General features: G+C 30.1%; 1 protein-coding gene across 1 annotated transcript in view; it reads left to right on the top strand.

Annotated features, from left to right (window-relative positions):
• The window catches only part of LOC139526323 (putative ankyrin repeat protein RF_0381), a 94,081-nt gene that overhangs the window by 25,572 nt on the left and 51,542 nt on the right, over positions 1 to 16,967 (top strand). Inside the window, exons 3-4 of the mRNA XM_071321455.1 lie at positions 156 to 257; positions 975 to 1,076. Coding sequence (XP_071177556.1) covers positions 156 to 257; positions 975 to 1,076 — 204 coding nt within the window. The remainder of the gene's footprint in view (positions 1 to 155; positions 258 to 974; positions 1,077 to 16,967) is intronic.

The raw sequence follows: 16,967 nt of genomic DNA, 5'->3' as shown, positions 1-16,967 counted from the left end.
TCAGAAAAAAATGCGATTAAGAAAAACTATTTTGAAATTCATCATTCTTGAATTGTTAGCTAATGTTTTTTTTTTTGTACTTTAATCATTTGTATGACATAGTCTGTATTACACGTCTGTATGATAATACGAACATTGTAAAAATTCTATTTCAGTATGGTGACACTCCCTTACACGCAGCTGCTGCAGGTGGATTCATCAACATTGTTAAATTGTTATTAGAAAGAGCAGATATAGATCCGAAGAAAGAAAATAAGGTATGTGATGACGTCCTTTACAGGACAGTCCAACTTTGAAAAAATCTTTCATTAAACCAAATAAGAATAAAACTGAAAATGTTTTATTGATATAACTCCCAAAAAATATGAATAAATAAGTTTAGTAGTACAATTGCTAAATCGTTTGAGACATCTAAAAAAAAGAATAAAACATGATATTTTAATTACACATATCATAATACATATTAAAAAAAGTAAATTTGATATTATTGCTTACAAAACAACTTTCAACTCCGTCACAAATGACGTAAATATAAGCAGCTTGTCTCTTTCAGTTATATAATTTTGACAACTTGAACTATTTCTTGTCCTATTTTGATTGCCTTTATTGTAACATCTGTCTTGAAATCTGCCCGTTATGATACCAACTGTTATACTACAAGTGCGAAACAACTAACAATGATGTTGTTGGTGTATTTGTTTTGTTGGAGTATACAACTTTTGTCGGTTTTTGTTGGGATGACAATGGAGTACACAAATAGAACAAACTACTTTATGTTATATTAAATGCGATTCGAATACACAGTTCATTAACAGCCTCAGAAAAAAATGCGATTAAGAAAAACTATTTTGAAATTCATCATTCTTGAATTGTTAGCTAATGTTTTTTTTTTTTTGTACTTTAATCATTTGTATGACATAGTCTGTATTACACGTCTGTATGATAATACGAACATTGTAAAAATTCTATTTCAGTATGGTGACACTCCCTTACATGCAGCTGCTGAAGGTGGATTCATCAACATTGTTAAATTGTTATTAGAAAGAGCAGATATAGATCCGAATAAAGGAAATAAGGTATATGATGACGTCCTTTACAGGAGAGTCCAACTTTGTAAAATCTTTTATCAAACCAAATAAGAATAACACTTGATTTCCCTCAAACTCTTCACCTAATCAAATTTAATCGACCCGCGACGTCGGGAACACTCATTTCGGCATCAATCATCCCAGTAGTTCTCTGGCGGTCATTTTTTGGGAAGGACTGGTCGAAGCCCCATTCAATATTTTTAAAACAAATAAATTTCAAATATCGTTTTAAAAGTACATGTAAACAAGTTAAAACATCGATTATACGTACAAAGTTTAAAAGAAATTAAAAAATGTTGCTGAACTTTTATGCTCACTATAATTCGAGTTTTAGTCTTATAACACAGACTTGTATTAATTGTAGTAGTGTTTAAACAGAAAGTTGATAAACTAGGGTTATGACAAAGAACGTCGCGTGGTTTTTTTTCTAAAAAACATCAATCGGCAGCTACCAAACCTTCTTAATAGATATTCTGTATCAACTTCACAAATGAAACGTGATGGTCATAAGGTAAAAAAAAAAAGTGCTGACGTTATTCATCATTTAAAGTACCACATATTTTGTTAATTGTTTAGTTTTCTGTCTAGATATGTTTTTGGGTGTAAACACATTCAATTGTTCTCTTTACAATTGGATTTAATTTCTTTCTATTACAAAAATCTGTGTGTTGACTCTTAATGTTTTGATTGATATGTGTCGTTGGGTTGATGTCGTATTAATGTATACCTTTAAAATTGTTTTCAAAACCAAATGATTGATTGAGTATAGAAATATTCACATCTCTTGACTTACCCCGTTCGACAGTATATCTTTGCTAAAATTGGGTGCGGACGTTTGGTTGTTCGGTTGTATAAATAAGCAGCCGCATTTGGTCGAAAAAAAATAGTCTATGCATGGTGTAGTGAGAGTTTCGCGCTATCTATACGTTAAAAAAATTGAATAAATCGTTGAAGGGATATACGAACTTCGATTAACGAAAAAGGTCACCTGAATCTCTAATTAAGCCAGTCGCATGGTTGAATTTAACACTTTAGAAGAAACGAAACGGCCAAAATAAGTTTAGTCTTATTATAAATTGTTGCCAACTTTTTTGTCCGTTTTTGCTTTTATGACAACTTTACCAGATATATATATATATATAAAGATTTGACAGTAATTGTTTCACCAAAACGAGCTCAACTACATGTCGTTGTTTTTACGCTTCAACATAAATGCATATGTATGTATACAATGGAGACCTTTTTCTGTTCTACTGCCCTTGTCCTAGATTGGCTGTATATAATCTAACCCCTGACATGGACTACTTTATTAAATGTTTACAAACAAATATTGCAAAGAGAAAGATTCGGAAAGAAATTCTAAAATTTACGCTAAAAAATAAAATACACAAAAATGGAAACAGTTTTAGACAATTATCATTTGAGAACTATATATAATTAGCATGCATCACTAAATGAAACTGATAAATTGATTGTTCCCTTAATGTCCAGTGGCAAATATATCACGCATATTCATGACGAAATGCGAAATGAATCGACCTGAAGCAAATGATTGATACATCACCAAGACAGAGAGTTCGCTGAGGTAAAACGTATGCCGTACTAGAATGCTGTATGGATTTTGTTCATTGTTAAAGGCCGTACAGTGACCTTTGAACGACTTTGACCCCCCTCCCCCCTGCAGAGCTAAAGGAAAACAGTACATTAACGGGTGTTACACAGACTCTTCTTAGTTGTTACACGGACACTTTTTATGAATAGAACCACTCGTGTATGATCAGTGAGTTCATGGGCACTTTAATTTTCAATTAGATTTGAACTTTTTGGTTCACCGACTTATTTCCTGTCTTTTTATTGGATAAAATATTTACGTTAGCATCAATATCTATTTTCCGAAACATTTCCAGTAAAATACTATTCATATCAGTACACTAAGGGATTAGACATTTAACTTCAAGGGGGGGGAGGGGAGGGTATAATAAATCAAATTGTCATCACTGTTGGGTTTCTCGTCTGAATATTTTACATTAACTGTGTCAGATGCCTCATTACAGGCTGAACCTTTTATAGGGTGCTCATTATAAAGTTTTAGTTTTTAGTCATTGTTGAAGGGTGTGCAGTGACCTATTATATAGTGACTAACAAGTAAATCACTTGGTCTACATGGTTTAAATGGTTGATAGTCGTCTCACCATATCTCCTTAGGCCAAAATAAAAATTGTTTGTTTCCCCTCTCCACACCCAGGTCAAAAATAAGCCCCCTGGGATGGGAAACAGACATTCTTTTAAATGTGGCCTTATTCATGATCTTTTTATTGAAATTCTGTAATAAGAAGATTTTACTAGTCTATAAGTATCACATAAACTTTACATTATCAATAATCCATTAAAATGAAGTCCAGTCAAAATAACCATGCCAGACAGATATATGACAGATAATTTCATGAATTTCATGAATTTCTGAATTTACACAGTTCTTCCATACCCCAAATTTATGGTTAAACGTTTATCATGTTTATAGTAACCATAGAAACAGAGAAAAAGACTAAACATAAAAACCATGAAAATGGTGTCATTGTCAGATGAAATAAGCCATTCAAAAATGTCAAACATGTACAACTTACATTTATTCCATAATTATGCCAAAAGTAGTGATCCTATACATGTACAATGTAGCTTATAGCTTATGAGAAACATTGATGACCTTCGGCTATTGTCTGCTCTGAAGTCGGGTTGTTGTCTTTTTGGCACATTCCCCATTTCCAGTGTCAATTTTATTAGGAAGTATAAACTGAGAAACAAACCTAACCATGTTAACATTGTATTAAACTGAAATAACCTTAATCACTTAAAATATCCATGAAGGTCAAGGTCAGGTCAACCCAACCTGATAGACAAGTAGATCTTTCAAGATACTCATATACAATAAAATGTATCCAATTACATATATAAAATATACAGTATAAGAGATAATTTCATTGATTATTAATAAGTAACAGTATATTTTACATGCAGTCATTGAACCATGAAAATGGGGTCAGGTGCAATGTACATATAATGGCAAACTGAAACATCATAACATATTAATTAGCTACTAGCATCTGAATACAAGACAAGAAACATCCAGTTCTTTTAGCTTTTAAAATGTAAAGCTCTATAAAATAGCTTACATCATCACCCCAAGACTGTAATACAAATTTCTTGTATACAACCAACTTTCATGACTTTTGTGTAAGGCGAGACAAAATAAAATGATACTTTGAAGTACATGTATTGTTTAATATGTTTGACTACTATTATAAAATGCCAGTTTCAGAATGAACAGTAATTTAGAAGATTATTAAAATACATGTAGATACATTCAGACTATTATAACTATACAGCAAGCTGTCATTTGACTCTAACCAACAACCATGCCAGGGCTGTAAAGCTTGTCTAGGTTGGTAAAAACTTCCATCATCATGCATATATATATGACACTAACCAATAGTGATGGACCGTGACAGACCCTCATGGAAAGTAAAGGAGGTTTAACACTCCCTGGTGGTACATGTAGCCAACAATAGCAATGGCAGCATAGAAACTCTTATTATATCCAAATTCTTATTTCAAATGAATAATTATCCAAGGTGAATCAGATGATGTATGATCATGATGCTGCACTTTTAGTATTGACAATGATTGATATAAACTAGAAATTTCCATTATTCCAATTTTCTATTCTTAATGATATAACTATCCAAAATAATCATGGAATTAAGATATGATGCACTACTAATATTCCTAGAAAACTTCAAATTCTCTTTATTTCAAATTGTTAATATTACTTATTTCAAATATATATATATATATATATATATATATATATATATATATATATCAAAGGTATGCTCTGTCACCAAGTAATGTAGTACATTGTATTTCCTACATTTTTTTCTATGAATTGTAAGTTTGCTATTTGTTCAATTCACAATTTTCTTTTTGTCCAATCAGATCATCCCATCAACTGTACATCATGACATAATGCTGTTAGCTCTATCAACGTTATTTCCAAACCAATAAGTAACACAAAATTATGAATGAATCCACCATTTCACAATTTATAGCTACAGGTACAAATGAGGTACCATATGAGAGTAACTTAGTGACACTATATATTTCCTATATATACATTGATATACATGATATATGCCGCTTCATCATCTGGCTGGGAATCATGCTCAAACCAATGTGATATCTTATCTACAAAAAAATATACATTAAGAATAAAGTATTTATTATATATAAACTTGTATTTATCTACAAGAAAAACTAGCAATCATAATTTGCTTGACAACAAAGTTTAATGATGTAAAGAAATGAATTTATGACTTATACAATTTAATTGATAAGTCCCTTATGAGAAGAAGAATAAAACCCTTTTTTGAGGTTCTATTTCTAAAACAAAATGTTCTCTCTTTCTACATCAATGTTTTCTTAGGTGTATACTTCATTGAAGGGTTACTGTCTAATAGAGGCTATAGCACTATATTTGTTGTGATCAATTTATAATACTTTTTTAATTTACAATAGAATTTGTTGAATATTACTACCAACGTGACATGGTGACAAAGCAAATAGTATTTATAAGATTCTTCTTCTTCTTCTTCTTCTTCTTCTTTATAATCCATCAACATACTGATGATAACGTGTCGGGCACTTATTTAACTATGCCGCGCATGCGTGGGATCTAATTTTTATTTAGTCATGACAGTCATGACAGTGAATAATATACAAAAGATAAAAATAAAAATTTCAACATAATTTTTTTTTCTTCTGTTATAACATATATTTAAGTTCTACAAAATTTAGAGCATAACAAATCATTTATAACAAAATAATGAATCATACCTGGTAAAATTATAAATTTCTTATCACAAAAGATGAAAATGTTAAAAATTGTTGTTAAGGAGCAATGCCGTCTCATCATTTGGAATCAGGCATGTCAGGGCACAATATCAATATACTCTTTTTTTGCCCCGGGCAATTTTGAGGTTATTGCATATATACAAACCCAAGCCTTGAACATGTTGAAGGTATTCATAACACATATGTGGCAAATTATAATTATTGTACATCACCCACCAGTGGCTACAGTACTTGCAACCTTAGGCGTTACTATTTCATCGATCAGTCAGCGGTCATCGATCAGTCACCGATCAGTCAAGTTCGCGTCAAACTCACGTCAGCAATCCGTCAAACTTATAGTAAAAGTAATTGACTGATCGGACTGATCGGACGGATAGTACCGATCGACCTTGATGACGGATTGAACTTTAATACGTCACATGATAAACTAATACAAATTACGGAATCTTAGTTTCGTTTAATCTAATTAAAATGGCGACTCTTGAAAATCGAACGTTCAATGATACATTTTGTTTATTAATTATTTAGCAAAGTTTTATGAATTGAAATGAAAAGAAATGTACAGAAAAAAACTAAATTAAAATATCATCTTTAAAGAATGGTCTTTTTCGTTTTATTTAGGTTATATATTTTCAAAAACGGCGAGTTCTAAAACGGTGTCTACATTCGATTTTTATTTCATTATTTTCCAAACATTCTCGGGAAAAACAAAATGAAAGAATCAGTTATTGAAAATGTAGTTTATATTTTTTTTCAATATTTAAAATTTTTGTATCCTTATCATCATAAAATTCTTATCATAATCACGGACTTTCTATATTCTCCTCACAATCGAAGCATTTAAAATAACAAATTACAAAAATAACTGCTGTATTTTTTAACAAGAAATAGAAATAATTTTAAACAATGCAAACAACATTACATTATATTTTTCGGATAGTCTTTTTTTTAATAAAAAAAAGATAACTACTCCTAAACAATAAACAGTACAAAAATCCAATGTTGGTAAACATAAATATATTCCTTAAAAAGAAAGAAATAAGCAGATTTATTCTTGAATAATTCACATTTTCTACAAAAAAACATGAAAATCATTTATAACAACTGATTGCAATTCAAATTACAATATTTTCGAATATGAGAAGAAATATTTGATTTTTTTGCCAACAGGTACAAAAAATAATATCTCTTTCCTTAAAGTAAACATAATTTATGAAGAACAACCAATCCTGATGGACAACAAGTAATGCAATCATTTATTTGAAGTATTTTAAGTCTCATTAAATCTCAATTCTAATTAGCAGACTTGTCTCAAGATGGTAAAATAACTGATTTCAAATAAAATAGTATCATCTTTAATAAAAAGAAGAATAATTTTGGTTATTTTAAACAATGCAAATAAAATTTTAGTATGATTTCTCTGACATTCCTTTAATTTTATGAACAAAAAAACTATTTTAAACTATAAAAAGTACAAAATCCAATGGCGGTCAATAATTTTCAGTAAAATGAAGAAATATTTGCATTTTAGGTAACGCGTACAACAATTTAATATCTTTTTCCTTAAAGTAAGCATGTTTTATGAAGAACAGCCAATCCTGATGTACAAAAAGTACTGAAATCATATGACGGTTTATAATTTGTATAAAAATAAATCAATAACTACATTCTTATTCCACAAAAATAAAAGTTTAAGTATTTTAATTCTCATTATATCTCGATTCTGATTAGAAGACTTGTCTCAAGATGGTAAAAATAACTGATTTCAAATAAAATAGTATCATTTTTGATAAAAAGAAGAATAATTTTGATTATTTTAAACAATGCGAACAAATTTTAGTATAATTTTTCTGATCTTATTTTAATTTTATGAAAAAAAAACTATTTTCAACTATAAAAAGTATAAAAATCTAATGGCAGTCAATAATTTTCAGTAAAATGAAACAATATTTGCATTTTAAGAAACGCGTACAAAAAATGTATATCTTTATCCTAAAAGTAAGCATATTTTATGAAGAAAAGCCAATCCTGATGTACAAAAAGTACTGAAATCATATGACGGTTAATAATTTGTATCAAAATTAATGAATAACTACATTCTTATTCCACAAAAATAAAAGTTTAAGTATTCTAATTCTCATTATATCTGAATTCTGATTAGAAGACTTGTCTCAAGATGGTAAAAATAACTGATTTCAAATAAAATGTATCATTTTTGATAAAAAGAAGAACAATTTTGGTTATTTTTAACAATGCGAATAAAATTTCAGTATGATTTCTCTGCCATTCTTTTAATTTTATGAAAAAAAACTATTTCCAACTATAATAAGTACAAAAATCCAATGGCAGTCAATAATTTTCAGTAAAATGAAAAAATATTTGCATTTTAGGCAACGCGTACAAAAATTTAATATCTTTTTCCTAAAAGTAAGCAAACTTTATGAAGAACAGCCAATCCTGATGTACAAAAAGTACTGAAATAATATGATGGTTAATAATTTGTATCAAAATAAATCAATAACTACATTCTTATTCCACAAAAATAAAAGTTTAAGTATTTTAATTCTCATTATATCTCGATTCTGATTAGAAGACTTGTCTCAAGATGGTAAAAATAACTGATTTCAAATAAAATGTATCATTTTTGATAAAAAGAAGAACAATTTTGATTATTTTAAACAATGCGAACAAAATTTTAGTATGATTTTTCTGATATAATTTTAAATTTATGAAAAAAAACCTATTCTCAACTATAAAAAGTACAAAAATCCAATGGCAGTCAATAATTTTCAGTAAAATGAAGAAATATTTGCATTTAAGGTAACGCGTACAAAAATTTAATATCTTTTTCCTTAAAGTAAGCATGTTTTATGAAGAACAGCCAATCCTGATGTACAAAAAGTACTGAAATTAATAATTTGTATCAAAATAAATCAATAACTGCATTCTTATCCCACAAAAATAAAAGTTTAAGTATTTTAATTCTCATTATATCTCAATTCTAATTAGAAGACTTGTCTAAAAATGGTAAAAATAACTGATTTCAAATAAAATTGTATCTTTTTTGATAAAAAGAAGAATAATTTTTGTTATTTTTAACAATGCGAATAAAATTTCAGTATGATTTCTCTGCCATTCTTTTAATTTTATGAAAAAAAACTATTCTCAACTATAATAAGTACAAAAATCCAATGGCGGTCAATAATTTTCAGTAAAATGAAACAATATTTGCATTTTAGGCAACGCGTACAAAAATTTAATATCTTTTTCCTTAAAGTAAGATTATTTTATGAAGAACAGCCAATCATTATGTACAAAAAGTACTGAAATCATATTGACAGTTAATAATTTGTATCAAAATAAATCAATAACTACATTCTTATTCCACAAAAAATAAAAGTTTAAGTATTTTAATTCTCATTATATCTGAATTCTGATTAGAAGACTTGTCTCAAGATGGTAAAAATAATTTATTTCAAATAAAATAGTATCATTTTTGATAAAAAGAAGAATAATTTTGATTATTTTAAACAATACGAACAAAATTTTAGTATGATTTTTCTGATATAATTTTAAATTTATGAAAAAAAACTATTCTTAAATATAAAAAGTACAAAAATCCAATGGTGGTCAATAATTTTCAGTAAAATGCAGAAATATTTGCATTTTAGGCAACGCGTACAAAAATTTAAAATATTTTCCTTAAAGTAAGATTATTCAATGAAGAACAGCCAATCATTATGTACAAAAAGTACTGAAATCATATGACAGTTAATAATATGCATCAAAATAAATCAATAACTACATTCTTATTCCACAAAAATAAAAGTTTAAGTATTTTAATTCTCATTATATCTTAATTCTGATTAGAAGACTTGTCTCAAGATGGTAAAAATAACTGATTTCAAATAAAATAGTATCATTTTTGATAAAAAGAAGAATAATTTTGATTATTTCAAGCAATGCGAACAAAATTTTAGTATGATATCTCTGACATTCCTTTAAATTTATGAACAAAAAAATTATTCTAAACTATAAAAAGTACAAAATCCAATCACGGTCAATAATTTTCAGTAAAATGAAAAAATATTTGCATTTTAGGTAACGCGTACAAAAATTTAGTATCTTTTTCCTTAAAGTAGGCATGTTTTATGAAGAACAGCCAATCCTGATGTACAAAAAGTACTGAAATCATATGATGGTTAATAATTTGCATCAAAATAAATCAATAACTGCATTCTTATTCCACAAAAATAAAAGTTTAAGTATTTTAATTCTCATAATATCTCAATTCTAATGAGAAGACTTGTCTCAAGATGGTAAAAATAACTGATTGCAAATAAAATAGTACAATATTTGATAAAAAGAATATTAATTTTGGTAATTCTAAACAATGGGAACAAACTTTTAAAATCATTTCTTTGACATTCTTTTAATTTCATGAAAAAAACAAGCTATTCGAAACTATTAAAAGTTCAAAAATCCAATGGCGGTCAACAATAACCATTTTCGTAGAAATAAGTTCATGTTAACAGAGTTATATAATACAATTATGTATTATATGTCTCTGATGTTTATAATATTTAATACGAAAATATTAATCAACACAAACAATTTAACGCTCTAAGCATCTTATTCTGTTAAACTATTTTTACTTTTGTATTGCAACTAATTTTATTACAAATTATAACGTGTAAATTAAGGTGTCTTCGTAGAGGTCCGCGTTCATCGATTGTAAACACTGTGGAGTTCGGTTTACATAAGAATTTTAAATATATATGTTGTGTACAAGATGTAAGTTTGTACAAATTATAATTTGTACAGGATTTTTGTACAAGTTATAAGTTTTTTGACACCTTCCTTCTTGCAACAGGTGATACAGGTGTATCTTATAAAATGTACCAGTGGAATGTTTTAAATTCAAAATATTATACTTCAACCTAACATTTAGTGCTTTTCTCCTTGTCTTCAAACTGGAAATGAGGATACCTGAATGGTTTAAATTCTAATTTTATTTTTTTCCTTATACCATATTCATCTCCATACAAAATCTTTGTGTGGTCTTATAATGTTTTTTTGTCAATGCTCAGTATCAGACTGTATCATGAAGTTATGAAAATATGACAGAAATATGCGAAGCAAAAGACTGTGTGCTTGCATCATCAATTTGTGTTCAGCAGGTCATAAAACACTGATAACTTGTACAAAAAATCTGTACAAATTATAATTTGTACAACATTACAACTTGTACACAACATATACGTATCCGTCCGATCCGTGCATAAATTTAATTTACTGATCGATCGGTGACAGTTGTCAGGGTAACTCTCACATAGGTTATTTGACTTATCTGACGGATCCTATCGGTCACCGATCACCGATCATTCACCGATCAGTCAAGTTCACGTCAAACAGTAACGCCTAAGGTTGCAAGTACTGTATATAATCGTAACTAGTCCGAGATTACTCTGACGTCCAAACGGCTGTTTTGCCAGACAAGCTTGTGTCGGACTACATGTAACATGTGAAGATTGGTTGGTTATTGGTTAATAAAAAAAGTGACAAATATTTCATGCAAATTTAGGACGTGACAGTTATCAATACATTAACATACAATATGTAGGATTACTCGATCAGGGGTTTAGGTCTTGTAACTGTTGTAATAGGCCATCCCGCACAACCATACCATTGTGAATACCCCACATGTCAATGCATGTTAGGCAATAAACAAGGGTGGATCCAGCCATTTTTAAAAGGGGGTTTAAACCATACTAGTTTATATGTAACTTTTTTAATCATGCATTGATCTTCCAAAAAACATGAAAAAGAGGGGGGGTTCCAATCACAGGAACAATTTTTTAACAAGCCCAAATTCTTACTTTGCCTTTGAACAGGCTACTATCCAAGAGTGTGGAGTATTGGAACGTCGATTCATACCTGTATGCACAAATTTAACAAATGTGAACATTTTTCCTTCAAACTCTTGGGTGATGATCCATGATCAATGATTATTCTGATAGACATGTATTAAAATATTCATTTCTACTCACCAATTGCTATTTCCAGCTCAGCTTATATTGTACTATAGTTTCCTTCTACCATGTCAACGATTTTGTGTAAAATAAGTTAGCTATTAAGAAGCGCTGACACTGCCGACACACATGCGACATGAATGCAACAAAAAAAAGAGGGTACGGTAACGTTAAATCGTTTACGGGCGAAGAATTATTTTCCGTTTTTAATTAAACTTGTCAGATTTGATTAATTATCGTCGAAAAATGTCCCTAATGGATAGTCATTCAAATTAAACCAGCTTTATTATGCTGTATGCATGTAATATATATGTAACCTGGTCTTTAAATGTACTTTAAGTACAGTGTCTGACGTATAAACATTTTCTGGATTATTTTCAAATATAAATTTGAATGAATTTATAAGCCTTTTTCTGCTATAATATTCAAACTTTATTTTTTAACGAAGGCTTCTGGTATGTATTTTTTTTTTTTACAAAAGGCTCTCGAATTATAGACACATTAAAAAATAAAGATGGAAAGTCAAACGCATGAGTCTGGCAAAAATAAACGGAATAAACGGAAAACGATAAAAGACAGAGTTATATATATATTTTTTCCCTGCCTCAAATTTACTCAAATGCAATTTATATAGGTAACATAAAAAGATAAATGATAATGCATTCATTTACAATATTTAAAAATAGTTACATCTTAAATTTAATTTAACATATTAAGATCACGTTTTCAAGTGTTCACGGCCGACATCCGTTATTATCAAATAAGGGTGTAAAAATGAATGACAAATTCTTCACCACGTACGGCAGTCTGTAATTGCATATAAAACGTATTGCAATCACTTGTAAACCATTAAATATAAAGGTTCAGGTGCTTATATTCAATAAATAAATATTATTTCGGCAATCTGTTGATTTTTTTTAGTCAATTCGCGGCGATTTGTGCAGCAGTATGACTTTGAGCTACTTTTTTTTATTTATATAATTATAAAACAATGTTAAATAATTAAATAGGAAGAAGTTAGAATTCAAATTGAATATTTGTTTTATTTAAATAACATGATTAAGGGGACGTGGTAGACTTTCAGTTAAAAAAATCGTCTTCTTTCACAGTTTTATTTTATTCTTGAAAGGGGAGCAACCCCTGATAAATAATGGGAAAGTTTCACTCGTTTTGTGTCCAAATTATTAAAATCTGAACACGACTGGACACGGTCTGACAACATCTTGATGTCAGTTTGTATCCATGGTCTGTTTTGGTCTGACACGGTCTTAACGGATCTAAACAGCTCGCTAGAAGATACAGTCTTAAATATCTTGACATGCCTTAACGGACTAATTTAACTAATGAGACTATCGATCCGAATGGAGACTTAACGATCTGATAAATCTTGACGTTTTCCTCTAGCGGTAAATCCAGTCAATTAAGATACGATCAGACCAAAATGACCGTTTCAGACTGAAATCGTGCTACTAGTGAGTGTTATTTGGACAAACAGACAAAAACAATCATTAATGGATACACTTGCGGCTTTATTTATTTTTAAAGCACATTTTGATTGATCAATTGTTGGTTATTTAATGTCAAGTGGCAAATATTCCATGCATGTTCAAAGTCGTTTTAAAAATAGATTATGAAGTATAAGGTATAACAAAATGTTAAAATGTTATCATCGTTTAGCAAAAAGAACTTTTCTCAGCTATTAGAATCGGTACGTCAATATTTTGTTACAAAATTATATCTTTTGCTTTAAAATTAATTAAATTAACTAATCCGTATATTTTGGCTTTTGAACTCCGCTGCATTTGTTTGCACCTACAGGAGCCTGCTGTTTGGTGCATGGTTGTTGTTTAAGTGTTTCTCGTTTTTTAGAATATATAGACCGTTAGTTTTTCCGTTTGAATGGTTTTACATTAGTCATTTTGGGGCACCTGATAGCTTGATGTTCGGTGTGATCCAAGACTTCGTGTTGAAGGCAGATAAGTAAAAATGTATAGTTTTACACGTATGAATCTAGCAATGACTAGCACAGCACTAAAAGGCGCATGACAAACAAAACGTTGGTATCCGGTATACGAGTACGTGGCGCATTTAAAACTAAGCAAAACGAAATTTGAATTTTCCAGGTGAATTAGACAACAACAAATGTTTTAATGTAAATTTTAAAAGTTCGGGACTGAATTGTTTAAATTAAATGCTTAACGTACCGTGGAAAAATATTATTGCATATTCTCGACGAAATAAATTTTTTGAACAGACGATTCCTTCATATAGATTAATGTTTGTGTACAATATCCAGTGGCATTCATCAGGCATGCTCTGTTTGGTCCCTTTTTTGGCTATTAAATAACTAAAAACCTTCTCGTTTAATTTTGTTTTCCTTTTTTTTTAACACAGTCACCTCTTTTTTTTTATCTCAATAGCTGCTGCGTGTTTACAATTAAAAAAAAACTAAATTACACTTTTCGCTGCATTTTTAAAATATGGCATTATTAACTATAAAAACAAATATTTACACATGTATTTCTCTTTATTTCCTTTTAATTGTGATGTTTGTAAGAGGTACAAATGTACATTTTTACTTTTCTGACTAAATCGATAACCGTCACTCAGAACGGTTAAACGATAGATACACGGGGATGTTGTTCTGCTTGAGTGATTTACCTTACAAAAAGGTGGACACTTGAAAGTTTAAAAGCACTTAACATCCGTTTGATTTGGTTTAACGGGGGCGTGGCTAATTAGTTTAACCGGATCTTAAATTATCTTGTTTTACCGCAAGGGAATCTACTTGACTGGTATTAAAATGATTTGATATTGATTGAAATGCATTAAAAATATTTTTTTCAGTTTTGTCAATCTTTATTCAATTTTCATTTATCTTTTTAAATGCCGGTAAGGCGTTTTTATCCGTTCAAGCTAAATTTAATTTATTAGTGTAGATATGTGTTTGAATTATTGTTGAAAGCCGTATGGTTGCCTATAATTTCTCACATTCACTTTATTTGAACTCTTGTGGACAGTTGTCCTGTCCCATTGGAAATCATATCACATCTCCTAATTTTTATATAGTTTAAATCTCCAAAATTTTAAATTACACAACTTGTTGACATACATGCATTGTACCAGTAGGTAATGAATTAAAAAATAGATTGTTTAAAAGTGTCAACTGGTTTTTATAGTTCGTTCTTATGTTGTACTGTTACATCACAGTTCTAACTGGTTAGAAAGAGGGGTTGAATCATGCTAACATATTTAACCCCGCAACATTATAAATGTATGTGCTCGCCACATCATGTATGTGCCTGTTCCAAGTCAGGAGAATGTAATTTAGTAGTTGTCGTTGTTGCATTTTTGTTTTTCGTGCATTAGTTTGTACATCAGTTATGTCGTTATTTTCTCGTATGAATTGTATTACATTTGTCACTTCGAGGCCTTTTATAGCTGACTATACGGTATGGTTATCTCATATGCAATGATAACACTGGCCGTCGATTTGAGGATATCTTTTTGTGACGCAAGATTTGGACGGTGGTTTAAGGGACGAAAGTTGTTTACAGACCGGACGTGGATCTGAATCTTACATATATACTCAGCATGTAATTTATAAGATATGACAAACAGCAATATATACAAATGAACGATACTTGTTTATAACAACATATAAGTGTTAATACACCATTTTCAAACTGACGAATGCATTTGTTTCAATCCTTGAAAAATACTTTAGGTGGTTGTTAAGAACTGCACTTGAGGTGTTCCCGCTCCGTTCTCTATTGTACACGACGTCACCGTTGTTGTTACGTTAGCTATTTAAGGTTACAATGCAAGTATCATTGCAAGTAGACGTTCTTATTTCTAAGCCTTAATTGGTGTCCGATACAATCACTCTATGATATTGGTGCCGTGACCAGGATAATGTAGCAAAATATCTGTTGTCATGGTAACTGATACATGTCTTCTCATATACTTCTCTTAATTCCGTGTTGAACTTCCCTGTTTCCTTCTCATCTATTTGCTCAATTTCAAGTATTTCTAACTTACAAAACTTCTCCAGGTCGCATTCTTCTGTCTTTCTTGATGTCAATACATTCATCATAGATGTTGGCTGGTCATTGTAATTTGGTGTACCGTGAAGTGGTCCTGACAGTAAATACCCTATTTTTGATTTCACGGCAGTAGGTCCCTTACCTCTAATGATTCTTTTAAAATTGACCAATAGTAGTCGGCTCCTACGAGTACTGAGGCTTGGAAATTGTCGTTCGCGGTTACTGGATGTGCGAGTTTAATCTCGGATAGGTACGAGACTTTAGCAGCTTTGCGGATGTAAGTTTTAAGTGGTGCGGCGATTTCCGGTGCGATCAATACTTTGATCGGCAATGTTCCTTCGTCTGTGAGCAAATTAATAGTTGTATCGTTTAAGTGTTTAATTTTCATATTTTCTGCGCTGTCCCCGAACCCGGATAAATTTAAACTGTCTGTGCCAGTAGTTGAGAACTGCAATTTAGCGGCTAAGTCATCTGTAATGAACGACCTCTGGGGGCCCTCACCAAAAAGAATGTTGGCATCTAAAGATTGTAGTCCTGAACTTACAGGATTTATTGCGGTTTTGAGCATGACATTCGTGGTTGCCTGTGAATGTAAAATTGTGTCCGTTTCCTTCGCGCTGTGTTGAATGGTACTTACAATTTTGTTTGTAATATTGATATTCTTGTCAAAGCCTCAAAGAAAAATATTTTGTCAAAATTTAATGAAATTTAATCAAGCCAAATTAATTTCAGTCAAAGTGTTGAGTACCACCTAGCTTTGAACATTTGGTTATTGTTTATTGTTTTAAACATAAATACACTAACACATAACATTTTAAGCTGTAGGAAATTTGTATAATCACTCGAAAAAACACGAACGCACTCGAGAAAGGCCGGACTGCTCTCGAAAAACC

This window comes from Mytilus edulis, chromosome 6 (genome assembly GCF_963676685.1).
Source record: "Mytilus edulis chromosome 6, xbMytEdul2.2, whole genome shotgun sequence".
NCBI classification, from domain to species: Eukaryota; Metazoa; Mollusca; class Bivalvia; order Mytilida; family Mytilidae; genus Mytilus; species Mytilus edulis.
Note: the sequence above shows the minus strand (reverse complement) of the source record. Positions and strands in the feature narration are given on the sequence as shown.